At 47.2% G+C, this 18439-nt stretch overlaps 1 protein-coding gene across 1 annotated transcript in view; it reads left to right on the forward strand.

The window, feature by feature from the left end:
- The first annotated feature begins 4111 nt into the window (after positions 1 to 4111).
- Positions 4112 to 18439, forward strand: part of LOC308483124 (uncharacterized protein) — a 31986-nt gene continuing 17658 nt past the window's right edge. Inside the window, exons 1-10 of the mRNA XM_081016710.1 lie at positions 4112 to 4322; positions 5035 to 5162; positions 7371 to 7480; positions 9890 to 10089; positions 10458 to 10700; positions 12467 to 12744; positions 13324 to 13536; positions 14909 to 15011; positions 17182 to 17375; positions 18105 to 18173. Of these exons, the coding sequence (XP_080872836.1) occupies positions 4127 to 4322; positions 5035 to 5162; positions 7371 to 7480; positions 9890 to 10089; positions 10458 to 10700; positions 12467 to 12744; positions 13324 to 13536; positions 14909 to 15011; positions 17182 to 17375; positions 18105 to 18173 (1734 nt within the window). The 5' untranslated portion in view covers positions 4112 to 4126. The remainder of the gene's footprint in view (positions 4323 to 5034; positions 5163 to 7370; positions 7481 to 9889; positions 10090 to 10457; positions 10701 to 12466; positions 12745 to 13323; positions 13537 to 14908; positions 15012 to 17181; positions 17376 to 18104; positions 18174 to 18439) is intronic.

An 18439-nucleotide genomic window follows, 5' to 3' on the forward strand; every position in this document is an offset into this window, starting at 1 on the left:
AAAGTGGTACCTTGGTTTAAGAACAGCTTAGTTTATGAACAACTTGGATCAAGAATGCTGCAAACCTGGAAGTAGGTGTTTTGGTTTGTGAACTTTGCCTTGGAAGCAGAACGTGTTGAGTGTGTTCCATTTGGAAACTGAGTTCCCCGCTGCTATGGGAAAGCACACCTTGGTTTAAGAACGCTTTGGTTTAAGAACACACTTCCAAAACGGATTACGTTCGTCAACTAAGGTACCACTATATGTCAGCCAAGTTCACCCTCAATTACCAAATGTTCTGGAAAACTCAAGTTCACATACCAATTTGTGACATTTGGGCTAGCTTAGAGGGACGCGGGTGGCGCTGTGGGTTAAACCACAGAGCCTAGGACTTGCTGATCAGAAGGTTGGCGGTTTGAATCCCCGTGACGGGGTGAGCTCCCGTTGCTCGGTCCCTGCTCCTGCCAACCTAGCAGTTCGAAAGCACTTCAAAGTTCAAGTAGATAAATAGGTACCGCTCCAGCAGGAAGGTAAACGGCGTTTCCGTGCGCTGCTCTGGTTTGCCAGAAGCGGCTTAGTCATGCTGGCCACATGACCTGGAAGCTGTACACCGGCTCCCTCAGCCAATAAAGCGAGATGAGCGCCGCAACCCCAGAGTCGGCCATGACTGGACCTAATGGTCAGGGGTCCCTTTACCTTTACTAATAGAAGTATTGCCAGGTACATATTTTGGCATTTTTCAGAACAGGTATTTGGGCATTTCCCACAAACTATCTCCAGAACCGTTTCTCAGACCTCTGGACTCTCCTTCTTGGAGGTTTTTAAGGAGAGCTTGGATGCCCTCAGGGTCCCCTCCAACTCCACCATTCGATTATTCTTACGCACGCTCAAAGCCCATCCGCCCAAATGTTGCTGCCTGCAGTGGAACTGCAAATGGTGCCTTTCCACCACTCAGACCAAAGGCCAATCAAGTTCATTTGGCCCCTGAGGCAGAAAAATCTCACAAATGCCTTTCCCCCACCGTGGAGGGGGGCGAAAGAAAATAGAATTTAAAACGACCTAACCACTCGATGCCCCCCCACCCCCCCCGGGGCAACGCCCACAAACGAGTCATTTTGCGAAGGAATTTATTCAGTTTGGGATCAAAGTGCTGCAAGGGGAATTCAGAAAAAAGTCCCTATTTTTGTCTGGAGACGGGAGGGTTCTTCCTCGTCTTCACGGTTGCCTTTATCGAGGCGGGAGTGAGAAGCGCTGATTTCCTGGAATCGCTCGCCTTGTCAGGAAAGAGGCAGCCGGGTGCCTGCTTTCACTTTCGGTCCTCCGCTATCTCGCCACCCAGACAGGCCAATCTCACGTTCCCGCCCAACCCGCCCCCTTGGCCAGGAAGCGGCGCATTGTTGGCGGCGCCCATGAGTCTGGATGCAGCATCCTGTTCTCAGGAGATGGAACAGGTCCAGGCAGCTGGGATTCAGAAGCATTTTGCCGCCTTTGGCTCCCTTCTACGTGGTCTCGTCCTCCTTTAAAGCCATATCCAAATCGGTGACCGTCCTTGCCTCCCGTGGCAGTGAGTTCCACAGTTTATGCGCTGCCCGAAGAAGCATTTCCTTTTAATCTTCCAACGTTCAGCTTCGTTGGGATGTCCACGAGTCCTGGGGTTATGAGATAGGGTGGAAAACGTGTCTCTATCCGCTCTCGCCATGCCATGCGTAATTTTGCAAACTTCTAGCACGACTCCCCTCACCCGCCCTTTGTCTAAAGCCGTGGTTCCCAACGTGGGGCACACGCCACACAGGGGGGCAATTTGATTTTTAAGGGGGTGCATTTTGAGAACGATTTATTAACAGTTAATGGCCTTTTAGGCTTCCTCTACGTGAATAAGTGTTCACTTTTAGAATAATACGAATTGTATGTCGGGGGGGGGGGGCACCAGGATTTTAGAGATGCTTACGTGGGGCATGGCCAAAAAAAGGTTGGGAACCACCGGTCTAAAGTAAAATAAAAATAAAAATCATGCTGGGCAGGTTTGCAATGCCTGAACTTTGCTCCCTGGTGGACAAAATGGTGAAATAGTTTTGGGGTCGTAACCAGAAGTGGATTATGGGGGGGGGGGCCTCAAATAATTTCTGAACGTGGCTCTGTCCAGATTTTGCTGGACTTCTGCCTGTCCCGGCCAGGATAACTAACTGTAGGGGGGGGGGCGGGAATGAACTTCCGAGACCAAAACATGGGGGGGGGGCGCTGGGTTGCAAAAAAAGGGGGGGGGGAATTCTGCTCGAGGAAATCTCTGGGCGTCTCTTCCTTGACTTTGGAGCCTCGCCCTCTGCTCCGCCCGCCCGGTGCTACCTTCCATTGGGCTCGGGCTGGCGCTCGTAACCGTCCGAGGCTGAGCTGCTGCGCCGTCCTCGCGAAACGAGCCCGATTTCCTCGCCGTCTCCTTCGAGGTTTTGCTTGCACTTTTCTTGCTGCTGCTGCTGCGGGTGGCGCTGGATCTTTGCAGAGGTGAAATCGCCAGACAGAGAATAAAGGGAGAGGGGCGCTTTCCAAGAAAGAGATCCAGAACTGGTAACCCGAGCCTTCCGGGAAGAAGGTGCTGTCAAGGCGCTGGAATTTGGCCGGGGAGGGTGGGAAAGTGGACGGGGGTGATTTTGTGGGAAAGCAACTGGCAGGCAGGGGGAGGGTTAAGTCAGCCTTTCCGCGCCCCTCCCCCCAATCTTTGCAAAGGCGAAATCGGAAGTGCGCAGTTCTTTAGAAAAGGGTTTAAAGTGAACTTTGCTCTCCCATGCTAATACAGTAAATTTATCAATAGCATCATCTGTGTCTACCCTGAAATGGGCTCCACTGTACTCAGCTGGACTTATTCCCGTGTAAATGTATATGGGAGTAATGTGTAAGCATTCTACACACTCCTTACTTCTGAATACATACATATATATATATATATATATAGTATAGAGAGAGAGGGAGAGCGCGGATTGCACTGGAAGGCTGCAAGCCTGAACACACTTTGTATTCCCTCCTTGAAAGCAGTGGGCCTTACTTCTGAGTAAGCTTTGCAAGGTTCCTGCTGTCAATCCGCAAATCTGATTCACTGGTAGAATTGTATTGGAAGGAAAACCTGGACTCTATAAAAAAAATGTTTCTGTGTTATGACAGCGCATGCCTCTGATAAAGATCTTAAAACTCCTTCCCTTTTTCTAGTTTGATTTTGTAACATATATCAGATTGAAAGAGTGTATTTTATTGTATTAATAAAATGATATGTTTGACTCATGTACTGTACTTAAAAAAAAAGGCCTGCATATTGGATCAATTTCCTCCCAAAATCAGTTTAAAAGGTTGTAATTCTATACACAGCCCTCCCGCTAATAGATCAGCAATGTGAAAAAAAATGTTAATTATTTTTAGTGTCGGTACATAAAATAAAAGGTGGCAGTCATTCACCTTCAAAAAATAGGCATTTGCTCTTCTGTCTCTTCTTCTATGATAAAAAGAAGGAAATGTTTTAACTTCCAGCCAACCCAATGTATTTACACTACTGGGCATGGTGCATAGCAACAGGGCCTTCTTAAGTATATCTGACACTGTGGTGCAAAGATCCCTCCAACAAGGAAGAGGCGGAGGCTCCAGGCGGTGCTGCTTCAACGAGATGGGCGAGGGCAGCGAGCTGACGCAGGGAGGCGCCGCGTCCAGCCTCAGCCTCTTCCCTGGCGTCCTGCGCCACTAGCCTCTATAGGCAAGACGCCCCTGCATAGCAAGTAACCCCCCCCCCAACACCACCTTTGGCTTTCAGTGTCGGCATCTGATGCCAAGGAACTCGAGCCTCTAGAACAGGTGTAGACTTGTCACAGCTATCCTGAGAATGGTGATCTGGGCAACGTGATCTGTGCTGTTCCTAACATCTTGCCCTGCCAAGTCAGGTTTCACTTATTCACTCACTCCAGGGTTTCCAGCTGTTGTTGGACTACAAATCCCATCATCCCCGGCTAGGAGGACCAGTGGTCAGGGATGATGGGAACTGTAGTCCCAAAACAGCTGGAGACCCAAGTTTGGGAAATGCTGGCTCACTAATAGGCAGAGACACACTTGAGTTTCCACTGTATTGTGAGCTTCTCTGTTTTCCTTTTGCAGACCCATCATCTTTTGCACGATGGCCCCAGGGCAGGTCCACATGGCGGCTCCTGTTTGCCTAATTGAGAACATGCCGGACGGGAAGCTTGTGGTGAACCGGGAGGCTGCAGAGGTGCTTGCCAGGATCTGCCAGCCAGTGGTGGTGGTGGCCATTGCGGGGTTGTACCGCACTGGCAAGTCCTATCTCATGAACAGGCTTGCCGGCAAGAGAAAAGGTGACTGGCTTCATGAATAATCCCGGTTATTCAAGGGAAGGGCTGGAGTCTAGTAGCTTTGCATGAGGCCTCTTTGGAGCAGGGGCAGACTTCAATAATATTTTGGCCTCCCTGAGCGAGGCTAAAATTTGGCGCCCCAAAACAGATCTTCTCAATTCTGGAGCTTCACAATTTTGCACCCCTTCGGTTCATTGCCCTGTGCAGGGGAACCACTTTCACCACCCTTAATCCAGCACTGTTTGGAGCAAAGCAATGACGTCTGCTACAGCTGGAATCGGCTTTCAGGACCTCTGGGTTTTCTGCCTAGCCTAGGGAGAAGCATAGAGACAGAGGAGTAATGGATGTCGTGGAATATTTATATAGACTTATCAATGTGCATGGTGCATTTCAGATAAAATGGTCAGTAGGTCCCTGCCCTGGGGAGCTTCCAGTCTAAATTTCAACAGGCGAGAGTAATAAGGAGCATCAATATAAGTAAATGGGGTTACACACACTTGGCTTCTTTCCCAACATATCTACTTTGTTTCTTGTGGGATACATATTCTGGGTTTAAGCCAAAATAGCTTAGCGAGTAAAGTGATCTTGCAGCCTGATCCTCAGAAGTGAGCCTCGTTGGGTTCAATGAGGCTAAATCCCGAGGAACTGTGCAAAGGATCAAAGCCTTGGGAGCTCTCATTTTCTTGATGGGAATCATTGTCTGCTCCTTCCTCAGGTTTCTGTCTGGGTACCACAGTGCAGGCGCAGACCAAGGGAATCTGGATGTGGTGCCTCCCTCATCCCAAGAGGCCTGACTTCACCCTGGTGTTACTGGACACAGAAGGGTTGGGTGATGTGCAGAAGGTGAGCTGGGGGAGATGGCAGCGGGGGGGGGGGGGCTGTGGAGGACTAGCACTTTCAAAAGAGCCTCGTGACAAAATACATTGAGCTGGTGGCCAGCAGTGGGGGATGATATCTATGTGAATTATCTGACATCCCTGTGTCACATGTTTGGGAATGTCTTTGTATCTCAGAAACAGCCGTACCTGGAAGTCAAATGGAATCCTGCACCCAATCAGAAGCTGCGGTCGCCACGCCAGACGTTTGGCTTCCGAAAATCATTAAAAAACCAGAACAATCACTTCCGGTTTTCAATCGTTCGGGAACTGAAACTTTTGAGTTTACAGGTGTTCAGCTTCCAAGGTTCCACTGTAGTAGGAAAAAGTAAGATTCTGGAGGGAAAAAATCTTTTAAAACCCTATGGCTAATCTTTATTAAAATGTAGAAACTAGAGAGGTCTTGGTGCAGGTGGTCAGTGGATGGTACACTGATGGAACCCCACAATATTATATTATTATTTCAACCTTCAGAACATTTTATGTATGAATGCATAAAAACAGAGGCAATCAAGGGAGCTTTCAAAATGAAATAATCAAGAAATATGATCAAATCTGTAAAAAATATATAATTTTGACAGTCAATACATCGAATTAACACCTGAAAGAGCAAAGATTAAGAACAGAAAATGCTGTGTAGCAGATAAATTAGAAGCTGCTGCAGAAGATTTATCAGGTGACAGTAAAGGGGGCAGAATAACCAAATTTCTGTGAGTTCAGCATTCTGCGTCCCATAGGAGAAAGATCCCTTCCTTTCTTCATTGCTAGCGAAACATGGGAAGGTAAAGGGTCTGCTCTTGCTTTCCAGGCCACCTAAATAGTACCCATGTCTCTGTGTATGTGTGTGTGAGAGAGAAAAAGAATGAGACAGGATGCTGCACAGAGAGAAAGCACTATGCCAGAGGTTTTCAACCTTTTTGAGTCCACAGCAACCTTGACCAAGTACTTTATTTCTGTGGCACCCTAGTGGGGCTCAGGAGCCCAGTTATGTCATCCCTTGGCCTGCAGAACTGGCAGCCCCACACCCCTTTTCAAACACCCTCCCTTGTAGGAACACCCTCCTTCAGACTATCTCTTCTCCTGTCTCCTTGGGAGTCCTCTGGGCAGCTGCCGCCCCTGGTCTCTGAGTTGCCCCCTGTCCTCACACTGCCCCACAGGAGCCTGGGAAGGACCCCATGGCCAGTCCCAGAGGCACCATTCGCCTGGGGAGCTTGTAGCCAGGGCTGCTGCAACAAGCAGATGTGCAAGCCTTTGGGAGGCAGAGAAACAAGAGGGCATCAGAGGAGGGAGGGAAGGAAAGAGGGACAGAGGCCAGTGTTGCCCGCAGCACCCCGACCATCATTCAAGGTTGAAAACCACTGCACTATGCAACCCTGTCACGCTGGAAAATTTTGCCAATACAGTGGTACCTTGGTTTACAACCATAATCCGTTTTGGAGGTCTGTTTGTAAACCAAAACAGGTTGTAATCCAAGGTGCACTTTTGCCAATGGGGCCTCCCCTCCAAAAATTGTTCGTAATCCGGAAAAAAAACCACGGGTTGTAATCCAAAAAAAGGTTGCAAACCGGAACACGCATTTCCGGGTTTGACGTGTTTGTAATTCAAAACGTATGCAAACCAAGACGTATGCAAACCAAGGTACCACTGTATCCACTTTGGGGTCTAGCTCTGTGCCCTTTTGACAGCTTCCCCCAATTGATTTTTGCTGTGGGTCAGCAGTTCTTCATAGTCAAAAAGGTTCCTTACACTTAGCTTAGGGGCTAGAAGCTGGCTTCGACATTTTAAGTAAAAACGTGCTTGATTCCTGTGCCCAATACCAAATTCTGTTACAAGCCCACTTTGGGGGCTGTGTGCAGGGTTGAGTGGCACGATATACACAGTAATATAAAATAAATAAATATGCTTTAGCTCTTCCTGGGGCATGTGCCCACAATTGTGAAATGCGCACAACTGCTAATCACCACAAGGCTTCCAAACGCAGTCTGAACAACTGTGAGCAAGTCACGGTTTGCATTCATTTTAGACAACGACTTTGCCTAGTGCAACAGAAGCAACAACACAAATCTCAAAGCAGCTGCTTTGCACATGCAGGTCCCAAATAAGAATGGGGCATCAGGATTTTGGGTATCAGAGGCTTGGGATGAGAAGTCTTAAAAAATATCTGTATCTGTTTCAGGGAGGCATGGAGAATGATTCATGGATCTTTGCCCTGGCCATTCTTCTCAGCAGCACCCTGGTGTATAACAGCATGGGCACCATTGACGAAACGGCCATAGAGAAGCTCCAGTATCCTTTTGGGGGCACCATCAGTTCCAACCAGCCCCACAAGATTGGGAAGGCAGAACCATGTGGCAGCTGGATGTCTGTGTAGGACAGCACTTCCTGGGGGGAGAAAGCTTTTGGTGTAGTCGCAAGTGGAGCAAACCTTCCCTTTCCAGGTCTGCCTTGGAACACAAAGTGCTGGGGGAGTGCAGGGGGGGGGGGCAAGGAAACATGCAGGGCATGTAGCTGATGGGGGTGGGGCAGCCAGCCTGCCAAGGATCAGGTGAGCAGGTCACTGGGGCAGAGCAGGGATGGGGAGCCTGTGGTCTTCCAGGTGTTGGTGGACTCCAACTCCCATCAGCCCCAGGATGGGAGTTGTTTGCTCAGCCACATCTGGAGGGCCAAATGTCCACCCATCCCTGGGTTTGTGCTTTCGGAATGAATAGATGAGGGTCAGACCACCCATGAACTCAACTGGATAGTTGAGTACAGTGGTACCTCGGGTTACATATGCCTCGGGTTACATACGCTTCAGGTTGCAGACTCTGCTAACCCAGAAATAGTACCTCAGGTTAAGAACTTTGCTTCAGGATGAGAACAGAAATTGTGCTCCTGTGGCGTGGCAACAGCGGGAGGCCCCATCAGCTAAAGTGGTGCTTCAGGTTAAGAACAGTTTCAGGTTAAGAACGGACCTCCAGAACGAATTAAGTACTTAACCCGAGGTACCACTGTATAGGGTCCGCATTCTCCACAAAAAAAGAAAACAAACACCTGCCTGGTGTCTCAATCCAGAACAGGACTTCAGTATGGAGAAGTCAAGGGCTTTGACCAGTTACCCCTGCTGTGGTCCTGATTCAGATTGGATCAGGATCTGGGTGCGTATAACCTGGAAAAGAGGAGACCGAGAGGAGACACAATAGCCATCTGCAGATCTCTCAAGGGCTGTCGCATGAAAGAGGGGACAAGCTTGTTTTCTCCGGCTCCAGAGGCTAGGACCTGTACTAATGGATTCAGGTTACAAGAAAGGAGATTCCGACTTAACATCAGGAAGAACTTTCTGTCTGTCAGAGCTGTTTGACAGTGGAATGGTCTCCCTCCCTTGTGGACTTTCCTTCCTTGGATGTTTTTAAGCTTCTGTCATGGTTGCTTTAGCCGAGTTCCCTGCATTGCAGAGGGTTGGACTAGATGACCCTTGGGGTCCCGTCCCAGCTCAACGATTCTATAATTCTATGGCATATCACAATTTGCATGGCAAAAAGGCACCATTGAAATGACTTGGATCTTTGCCCCACTTTATTTTGCAGTGCTTATTGCAGGTATGAGGCTCCTGGTCAAGGCTGGGATTGCAGGGAGAGCAAAGGGTTAAATGTCTCCTGTCCCAGGATCCTGATCTGTATCTCTCACACTGCACTGACAATTTGTGTGTGAGTGGCACACCTTGCATTAAATGGCAGGGCTACACAGTTAAGGTCCTGTAGATTCACCTTCAGCTGCAGTTCCTGTTGGGAACTCCCTGAAGTGTGCTTCACTGGCAGGCAGCTGAAGAAGGGCATCTAGGAACCCCGGAAGCAAGCAGGAATGGGAATGGGCCCAATTATGTGTAAAGCAAGATATGCCAGGAGGGGTTAGGGCCAGGTTCAGCTGCAAAGCCTTGCCCAGACTGTGGGGGTCAGATGGGATTGCTGTGAGGAATTATGAAAAATGGAGCATGCCATTGTGTCAGCGATGAAAGCATTGCTTTGACTGGGCTTGATTCATTGACAATAATTTCTGATCAAATCCCACAAGCCTCTGCACCTCTGCCATTTTCTTTCTTTACAACTGACAGGCACGCATTCTAAACACAGACCAGCTGTTCACCAGGCATCCTGGGTCATAAAGATAGAAGGTAGCTTTTGTTAGTTTTGTTAATCTAAGGGCCAGGAGGAGAGTTCACAAGGAGATGATAAAGATGCCTATCTTTCCTTGCCATCCTTCCTTTCCTGCTGTTTATGACCTCCGGCGTTTGCTAAAGGCATTCCTCCTTGATTCCTATTTTATTTACTCTGAACTACGTATGCATACTCAAGTAGGAAATATGGTAGTTTCTTTGTAGTTAGAAGGATTTCTTCTGATCTGACTTTGTCCCATGTGAGGTTTTTTTAAATGCTCAGAGAAAATCTGATTGGTTCTTACGAACACTGTGTAAAAAGTTCTTTTGTGAATAAAATGACCTGGGCCAAGGGGTGGACAGATTATTATTGGCGCTTCGTCCCAGAGTCTTTCTGGTCAAGCCTCGTGTGTATTTTATTAATCAGAGTCCAATCCTTCCTTGCTTTTGGAACGCAACACCAGACCACTACTGTGTGCCCACAGTCAATGCATGACTTGGGAGAAGTTCAGACTGCAAAGCCCAACGATAACCTTGCAGTCCTTTTCCTTAGCAAGCCCCAGCTATGTCACTGAGCTGACAAAAGCAATCAGAGCAAAATATCCCTCCGGGGATGGCCAAGAAGAGGAGAATTTCACCGAATTTGGCCAATTCTTCCCAGACTTTGTCTGGGCCTTGCGGGATTTCACACTGCAGCTGCAGCTAAACGGACGCCCTATCAGTGCAGACAAGTACCTGGAGAACGCCTTGAGATTTCTGCAAGGTGCGGTAGCCGAAACCAAATGCAACATCAGGACAGATCCTTCCTTGACCCTTCTTGTTTCCACTTACCTCCTTCTAATCGATTTGAGTTTTCTGTTCAGCAGGGAGATTTTGTTTTATTTTGAAAGGTGTTCTGGGCATCGCTACCTGCTGATGACAGAGTATGCTTGCCGGGGTTGCTGGGATTAGTAGTTCTGCAACATCTGGAAGGCCACAGATCCCCTACACCTGGATTAGAGAAACCAAATGACACCTGCAGACTGTCACTGTTTTGCAAGAGGTGCATTCTGGAACTTTAGGTCGGCACAATACTAACAAAGAACTGCACCGCCCCCCATACCTACACCCCTTCTTCGTCTTTTCTCCTAGGTGATGCTGAGCACATCCAGAAGCACAACATGGTCAGATCATGCATCCACAGTTTCTTTCCTTCACGGAAATGTTTCATATTTGACCGTCCAACTACCAGGAAGAAGTTGCATCTGCTGGAGGAACTGAAAGAAGAGGATTTGGAGGAAGATTTCTTGGTACCAGTGGCTCATTTCTGCCAACACATCTGGGAGACATCGCGACCCAAGATGATCCCAGGAGACCGAGTTGTGACTGGAACAAGTAAGGAAGCTCCAGCAAAATTGTAGGCTTGGGGGATGTAGGAAGCTTTCTTTCATTGAAGCCATAAGGAGCAGTGTATTGACTGTGCTGCAATGTCACAGAGGTCTTAATTTGTGCTCTTCAACCTTTTCGTGTTGGTCAATTACCTGTATTGCACTTTGAATCAAGCCCAATATAGCTTTGCCCAGCTTTGTTATGGTATCAATAACAGCTGTCAAACTGGTGGTGGAGGGACCCTTTGTCACCAGAGCAACATGAAGGTGTAATGAGCTGTTGGCCTGACCATTGTAGATGGCTGAAGTTAGCAGTCCAGCAGACATCAGGTGCATAGCTGTCAACCGCCCCTTATTTGGTGGGAAAGTCCCTTATCCCAGCGCTGTGTCCCGCTGCTGTTCCTTATTGATGATGTCCCTTAAATTTCCCGGGTTTCAAAGGAAGCAGCTCCTCTCCCTCCCTCCCTGCTGGCCAGAGAGGAGGGAGGCTCCAACTGTGTTGCTTGGCTGCGTTGCTCACCCAATAAGGAGTCTAAGAATGACTGGAGGGTGGAGCTTGCATGCCTTGTGCCGATCAAATCGGCCGCGTTGCCTGGGGACTCTCCTTTGCTCAGCGCTTCCCAGCGGAGAGGTGACGGTGATTTTCCTTGCTGCATCCCCTTTGCCGGGTTGCTGTGCTGTGGGAACCACTGCTTGAGGCTTCGTTTGGCTGCTGGCTGGGCTTTCTGCCTTTGGCTCGGAGGGGCTCAGAAGTTGAACATACCTGTGCTTGGAAAATCCCTTATTTTGGCTGCTGATCCCTTATTTTCGAGGCTGCTGGTCCCTTATTTTCAAATCTGTAAGTTGACAGCTGTGATCAGATAACATCAAAAACCAATGGGGTTCCCCCCTCCAACCATATGAAGTTGCTGATTCTGCCCTGGCCCACTTGATTGCCTGCTGAAAGCACCTTTGCCAGCAGGTGAAAAAGAGTGGAGAGATGAGAAACAAAGGAAAGTTGAAATGGACAGATTCGCTAATCCCAAATGATGAGTTGTTTTGTTATACTGTTGCCTTGTCATTTGGAAATGGTCAGTCTGCTGCAGCACCCTCTAACCTGCTCTTTGTTCCTAGGGCAGGGGTGGGGAATCTGTGGCCCCCCCAAATCCTCAGTCAGCATGGCCAATGGCCAAGCGTGATGGAGTTTCAGTCCAGCAACACCTGGAGGGTCACAGGTTCCCCATTCTGCAACAAGAACACGCAAATTCTGTTGCATAAATTATGCAAATCAAATGAATTGGTTTGTTTTTCATTATTTATTCTGCTTTCAGTTTAGGTTTTTAATTTTTTTTAAGAGTTTCAATTTTAAGGGAAGCACAAAGGGCAAGAACCAGAGTCCAGCACAGAGGGATCAAATTAGGACTGAGATTTATAGGGGGCGGGGAGTAGAGCAGAGCAAAGTAACTATGAGAGATGGTGATTGAATGGTGGTCCTCATCCCCCTTTGCTTTTTCACATCTTCAAGCTCTTATTTGTAGCTAGGAAGGCTAGAGCCCTTCTTCTGAAAACGAATGGGATTACTTCATACTACGTTAGGTGCAAGATCCTGATCCTGTTCTTGCATGACACAAGAGATACAGAATACTTGGTCCTCACTCTCTTGATGATGTGGGCGGACACTTCAAGGCAGTTTGGGTCTGCAAATTCTTTCTCAACGTAAGGCGGTTAATCAAGCCGTGCATTCCACGTCTATTACCTCTGATTCTTTGACTTCAACAATCTTTCCCTTTTCAGTGCTCGCAAGCCTGGCAAAGACCTATGTCAATGCCATCAACAGTGGGGACGTGCCCTGCTTGCAAAACGCAGTGCTGGCCTTGTCCCAGATCGAGAATTCAGCTGCTGTGCATGACGCCATTTCCTGTTATGAAGAACGGATGCAGCAGCTGCAGCTGCCGACTGACACTCTTGAAGAGCTGCTGAGGGCACATGCCAAGTGTGAGAGGGAGGCCATTGACATCTTCATAGCCCGTGCCTTTGGGGACAACGTTAAACAATTTCAAGAGGAGCTTGAGGTGTGTTCTCTTTAGTGCCTTGTCAGCTGCCTGCACTTTAGCCCATGCCCATTTATTTATTTAATATGCTTATACATCACTTTTGGTCACACACGACCTCGAAACAGTTTACATAAAAATTAAGCGTTATCATTAAAAATCACAACAGAAGATCAGTGACACAAACAGTAAAACCACAAAAATCGGTGCTATAAAACAAATGTTTAATGTTTTACTGTGACTTCGTAATTGTTGGAAGTTGCCCAGAAGTGGTTACTGTAGATGGGTGGCATATAAGTAAAAAATTATTATTTATTGCAGTTGCAGACAGTTCCCACATTTTGGGGTGTGTGTGTGTCTTGACATAACTATTTCAGTTAAGTCAATCTCACACTGATTGAATTTTGTAATGGAAACAACAGGACCCCTCCCATCTGACCAGGTTTCCCCGACCACTCTGGGTAGCTTCTAACAAATATAAAAACGTATTAGTATGTGGCCTTAGTATGTCTTCCCATTGTATAGTACACTGGGGAGGAAACTTTTCATCATTGCTAACGTGTTATCTTTCTGCTGCTTTGTTCTGTTTTCGTCCGGTAGAATAAGTTGAATCAGAAAAAGAAGGCATTCTGCGAAAGAAATGAGAAGGTGTCTTTGGACCACTGTCGTGATGTGCTGCGCTTTCTTTCCTGGGACCTGGTATATAAGATCCAGGAGGGGATTTACGCAGTGCCTGAAGGCTATAAGCACTTCCTTGCCAAGATGAACAAAATAAAGGAGAACTACGATGCATTTGATGGAAAAGGGGTTCAGGTAGGACAGGAGGAGAAGCACTTCTGTGACACTCAGAGGGTGGGGATCCTGTTGCTGACTGAGGGCAGACTTACAGTGCAATCTAATGCATGATTACTTGGGAGTATGTCCCACTGAATTCACCAGTTGGGGGTAAAGATGCAAAGGTACTAAACTGGTTGAAGAGGAATCCTCTCATTGCAGGATTGATAGCAATCACAAATGTGTCTGGAAATTGTCCCCTTTTTAGTGAGGGATGCGGGTGGCGCTGTGGGTTAAACCACAGAGCCTAGGGCTTGTTGATCAGAAGGTCGGCGGTTAGAATCCCTGTGACGCGGGGAGCTCCCGTTGCTTGGTCCCAGCTCCTGCCCACCTAGCAGTTCGAAAGCACGTCAAAGTGCAAGTAGATAAATAGGTACCGCTCCGGCAGGAAGGTAAACGGTGTTTCCGTGCGCTGCTCTGGTTCGCCAGAAGAGGCTTAGTCATGCTGGCCACATGACCCGGAAGCTGTACGCCGGCTCCCTCGGCCAATAAAGCGAGATGAGCGCCGCAACCCCAGAGTCGGCCATGACTGGACCTAATGGTTAGGGGTCCTTTAGTGAGTTTTACAAGTACTTTGAAACATTTTTAATGCCGATCCACATTTTATTTACTTTTTTCAATTATTATTGTTAGGATCGTCCTACTCGTGTGTAGGACCCTGGCAGAGACACATGCCCAACTGGCATGTTCTCTCCCTCCTGGTCGATCATTCGGGAGCTTCAAAAGCTTTCTTCAGCAAGAACATCAAAGCGACTGATACCAAGAAGCATCAGCACACTCAGGGATCCTGCAGAGTATTTGCAGTTTGCGTAACAGAACTCAGTAGCACAGCATTTTGGCTAATCTACTTCATTTACATATAATACACTCGGAGCATTCTGCTTTAGCTCCTTCCTCTTTCTCATCAGACAGCAAAGAGAAAGAACAAAGGACACTTCACGGAACACAGTAATACCAAAACATCCTATCTCCGTCACTTCCCACACTGTGGAATGAAAACATACACTGTCATGTGATAGACAACAATCTCATGACTGCAAACACAGGGCAAGAATCCTAACAGTTATATCACTGGTGGTTTTTTTTTTTACTGTTCTTTTCTGGCTCATTTTAAGGGATATAGTTGTTTTTAGTTGTGATGATTTCTCTCCGTTACCTTGTGAGGACTTCTGTTCTAAAAGGCTGGATATATATCTTTCAATGAGTAAACAACATCAGTTTCTCAGCGTGTCAATAAACTACTCGCTTACTTCATATACTACCTTTGGGTCTTTAATCCCAACAGGACAGCATATTCAGTTTCCTCATCTTTTGGCAAAATTAATAACTTTTGCTCCCAATGTATTATCAGGCAGACAGAGCTCTTGAAGAATTCCTGAAATCCAAGGAAACTGTGGCAAAATCTATCCTTCACATGGACGATGCCTTGAGTGACAAAGAGAAAGAAATTGAAGGTACAGATTTGGGCAAACAGAAGCACTATATTATAATTTATGAATGCCACAGATTAAATGCCACTGTAAGTGTGGGGACACCAAAGATTTTAATTGTTATCTAGAAGATAACAGCATGGTGATGTTCTAAAGCAGGGTTTCCCTGCTGCTTTTGGACTACAACTCCCATCATCCCTAGTTAGCAGGACCAGTGGTTACAATTATGGGAATTGTAGTCCAGAACCAGCTGGAAACCCAAGTTTGGGACCCTGTTCAAAAGTCCAGATTAGGGTTTCCCCAAACCCTGAGTTCACTGACACCTTGATGAGTTTATAAAGTTGTAATTGACTGCTTCTTAGGAATGTAAATGAGGGGAAAGTGCAGTCTGGGTGTCAGATGCTGATGATGGTTGCTCATGTCTAACCAGGCAGGACACCGACCTATCTTTTACAGGTTTTATTGTGCAAACTATTTACAGTGCAGATGTACAAAGTTCATGTCTGTCTTAGTCGCTTGCAGAATCCGGGAACGGCCCCTTCCGGCTTCTCCCCCAACGTAAGAACTTTGGCACCCCAAGCCTCCTCCTCCCCTCCTTGCCTTTCACCCCTCTGCGCAAGCTGAGCGATGGAAGTGGCGTGTGTCCCTCCTGGCCAGCCTGGCGAGGTGAGGAGCTGGGGCTCTCAGCAGCACCCTTTCCTCGCTTGGCTGGCCCCTTCCCTCTCTTCTCTACTGGAGGTGTGGCTTTTCCCACCACCGGAAGAGGAACTGCTCCTCAGGAGCTTCAGAGGCTCTCTGTATCCCAACAGCCCCCCTGCCTCCCTCCCCTGTTCCGATGGCAGTCCCCTGACAGTGGGGATTATTTCTTCGATGCTGCAAAAACAATTATTTAAAAAGTGAAACACTGCGCCTATGCACCATAGAATCATAGAGTTGGAAGAGACCACAAGGGCCATCGAGTCCAACCCCCTGCCAAGCAGGAAACACCATCAGAGCACTCCTGACATATGGTTGTCAAGCCTCTGCTTAAAGACCTCCAAAGAAGGAGACTCCACCACACTCCTTGGCAGCAAATTCCACTGTCGAACAGCTCTTACTGTCAGGAAGTTCTTCCTAATGTTTAGGTGGAATCTTCTTTCTTGTAGTTTGGATCCATTGCTCCGTGTCCGCTTCTCTGGAGCAGCAGAAAACAACCTTTCTCCCTCCTCTATGTGACATCCTTTTATATATTTGAACATGGCTATCATATCACCCCTTAACCTCCTCTTCTCCAGGCTAAACATGCCCAGCTCCCTTAGCCGTTCCTCATAAGGCATCGTTTCCAGGCCTTTGACCATTTTGGTTGCCCTCCTCTGGACACGTTCCAGTTTGTCAGTGTCCTTCTTGAACTGTGGTGCCCAGAACTGGACACAGTACTCCAGGTGAGGTCTGACCAGAGCAGAATACAGTGGCCCTGTTACTTCCCTTGATCTAGATGCTATACTCCTATTGATGCAGCCCAGAATTGCATTGGCTTTTTTAGCTGCCGCGTCACACTGTTGGCTCATGTCAAGTTTGTGGTCAACCAAGACTCCTAGATCCTTTTCACATGTACTGCTCTCAAGCCAGGTGTCCCCCATCTTGTATTTGTGCCTCTCATTTTTTTTGCCCAAGTGCAATACTTTACATTTCTCCCTGTTAAAATTCATCTTGTTTGTTTTTGCCCAGTTCTCTAATCTGTCAAGGTCGTTTTGAAGTGTGATATTTTTAGCAATAATGCAGCATGCTCTGAGAATACTATTGTATTGTGGAACCATCTTATTAAATTCAGGGGTTCCTCGCTGGCAAGGAAGGTGGACCCTGTCCCCATGCCCTTTATTTCTAGGGATAATAATTCCTATTTATTTTTTCTATACCTTGTAAACCTCATGTGTTTTCCTAGTCCCTTTTCTACCACCTTTCTGCCCCTTGGTCTTTATTTACCTGCTGCACATTCCTGTCGATCCCAGGGGATTAACATCTGCCATTTGGGGAAATCTTGGCCTAGATCCACCAGTGCAATGGCAAGCCCCAGAGGGAGGCCTGAGCAGATGATTATAGCGCACACAGCCAGCCAAGTTCATATGAGCGTAGAGGGTTCCTCCAGATTATTCACCTTGGATGCTTGATCTGACTGCCAGCAAATCACTACCTCTGTTTCTTCCCTGGACCACAGTCCAGCGTGCTCAGGTTGAAGCAACCCAGCTGCAACAGAAGCTTTTGGAGCAGGAGCTGGCAAACCTGGAGCAAATGATGGAGGATAAGAAGCGACATAATGAGGAAGGCATCCAGCGGCTGAAGGAGGAGTGGGAGGAAGAGATGAAGAAGATGAAAGAGGAGGCTGAAAGGAGAAAGAGGGATTTCCGCAAGGTAATGAGAGGAATGCATGGCACTGTATTTACATTTACATTGTCACTGTTGTTTTAATTTCATTTTTGTATTGTTCCCTTGTATTCATGGATGCATATTTGTACTTATCTTCACACTGATTTGAAGCCACTTTGTGTCCTTCCAAAAAGAGACTCCTGGGGGGCTGGAGGGACATTGCTGGAACACCTCTTGGGTTGGGGCAGTTGGCTAAAATGTTTTAAACGATTCCAATTTTGGTTTCTGTGTTTTGTTTTTGTCGGGTTGATGTTGGTTAAATGTTTTGTTGGGATTGGCGGTTCTTTTAATTTGGGTATAACTGTAAACTGTTTATTATTGTTATTATTATTATTATTGATTTATTGGTTTGTTTGTTGCCCGTGTAGGATATTTTGTTTTTTAATATTTGATGCTTTGTTGTTGTCAGGGCCCTGACAGTTGTGTTTTTATTTATGTTGTAAGCCACCCAGAGTGGCTGAGGAAACCCAGCAAGATGGGTGGGATATAAAATTTATAATAATAATAATAGTCATCATCATCTCCAGCTAGGATAAAGTGTTTTCAGGGAGCCCCTCTCCAGCATGCTGGGAAATGCATGTTTATTTTGTAACCAAAGGCAACGTGGGCCTTGTGACCCAAGACAGGCCTGATTCCACCGTGAGTTTGTATCTGTTGCCCTCACTCATCTGTTTTCTTAGTTGAACAATGACTGTGTGCTCCTTGTCTCTCTAGGGGCTGCTAAGACAGAGGTTTTTGCTGATGGCCATGGAAACAGAAGTGGAGCTCCTAAGTCTCAAGGTATAAAGGAACAATACCTCAGGGCTTATGCTTACTACAGAAGCTGTCCACAGTGGAGTTTTGAGGACCAAATAAAGAGGCCTGGAAGTCAGGACATAACCGCAAGGCTGGACAATTGGAAACTTCAAACTAGTGCAGGTTATGGCAGCCTGCTTGTTGACTGGAACGAGCTGTTGAATACCACATTGCCTGTTTTGAACCATCTGCACTGCGTGAAGTATCATTTCTGCAATCACTTCGAAGTGCTGATTATTACTTTTAAAAGGTGA

This window comes from Podarcis pityusensis (genome assembly GCF_964106645.2).
Source record: "Podarcis pityusensis genome assembly, chromosome: 8".
Lineage (NCBI taxonomy): Eukaryota > Metazoa > Chordata > Lepidosauria > Squamata > Lacertidae > Podarcis > Podarcis pityusensis.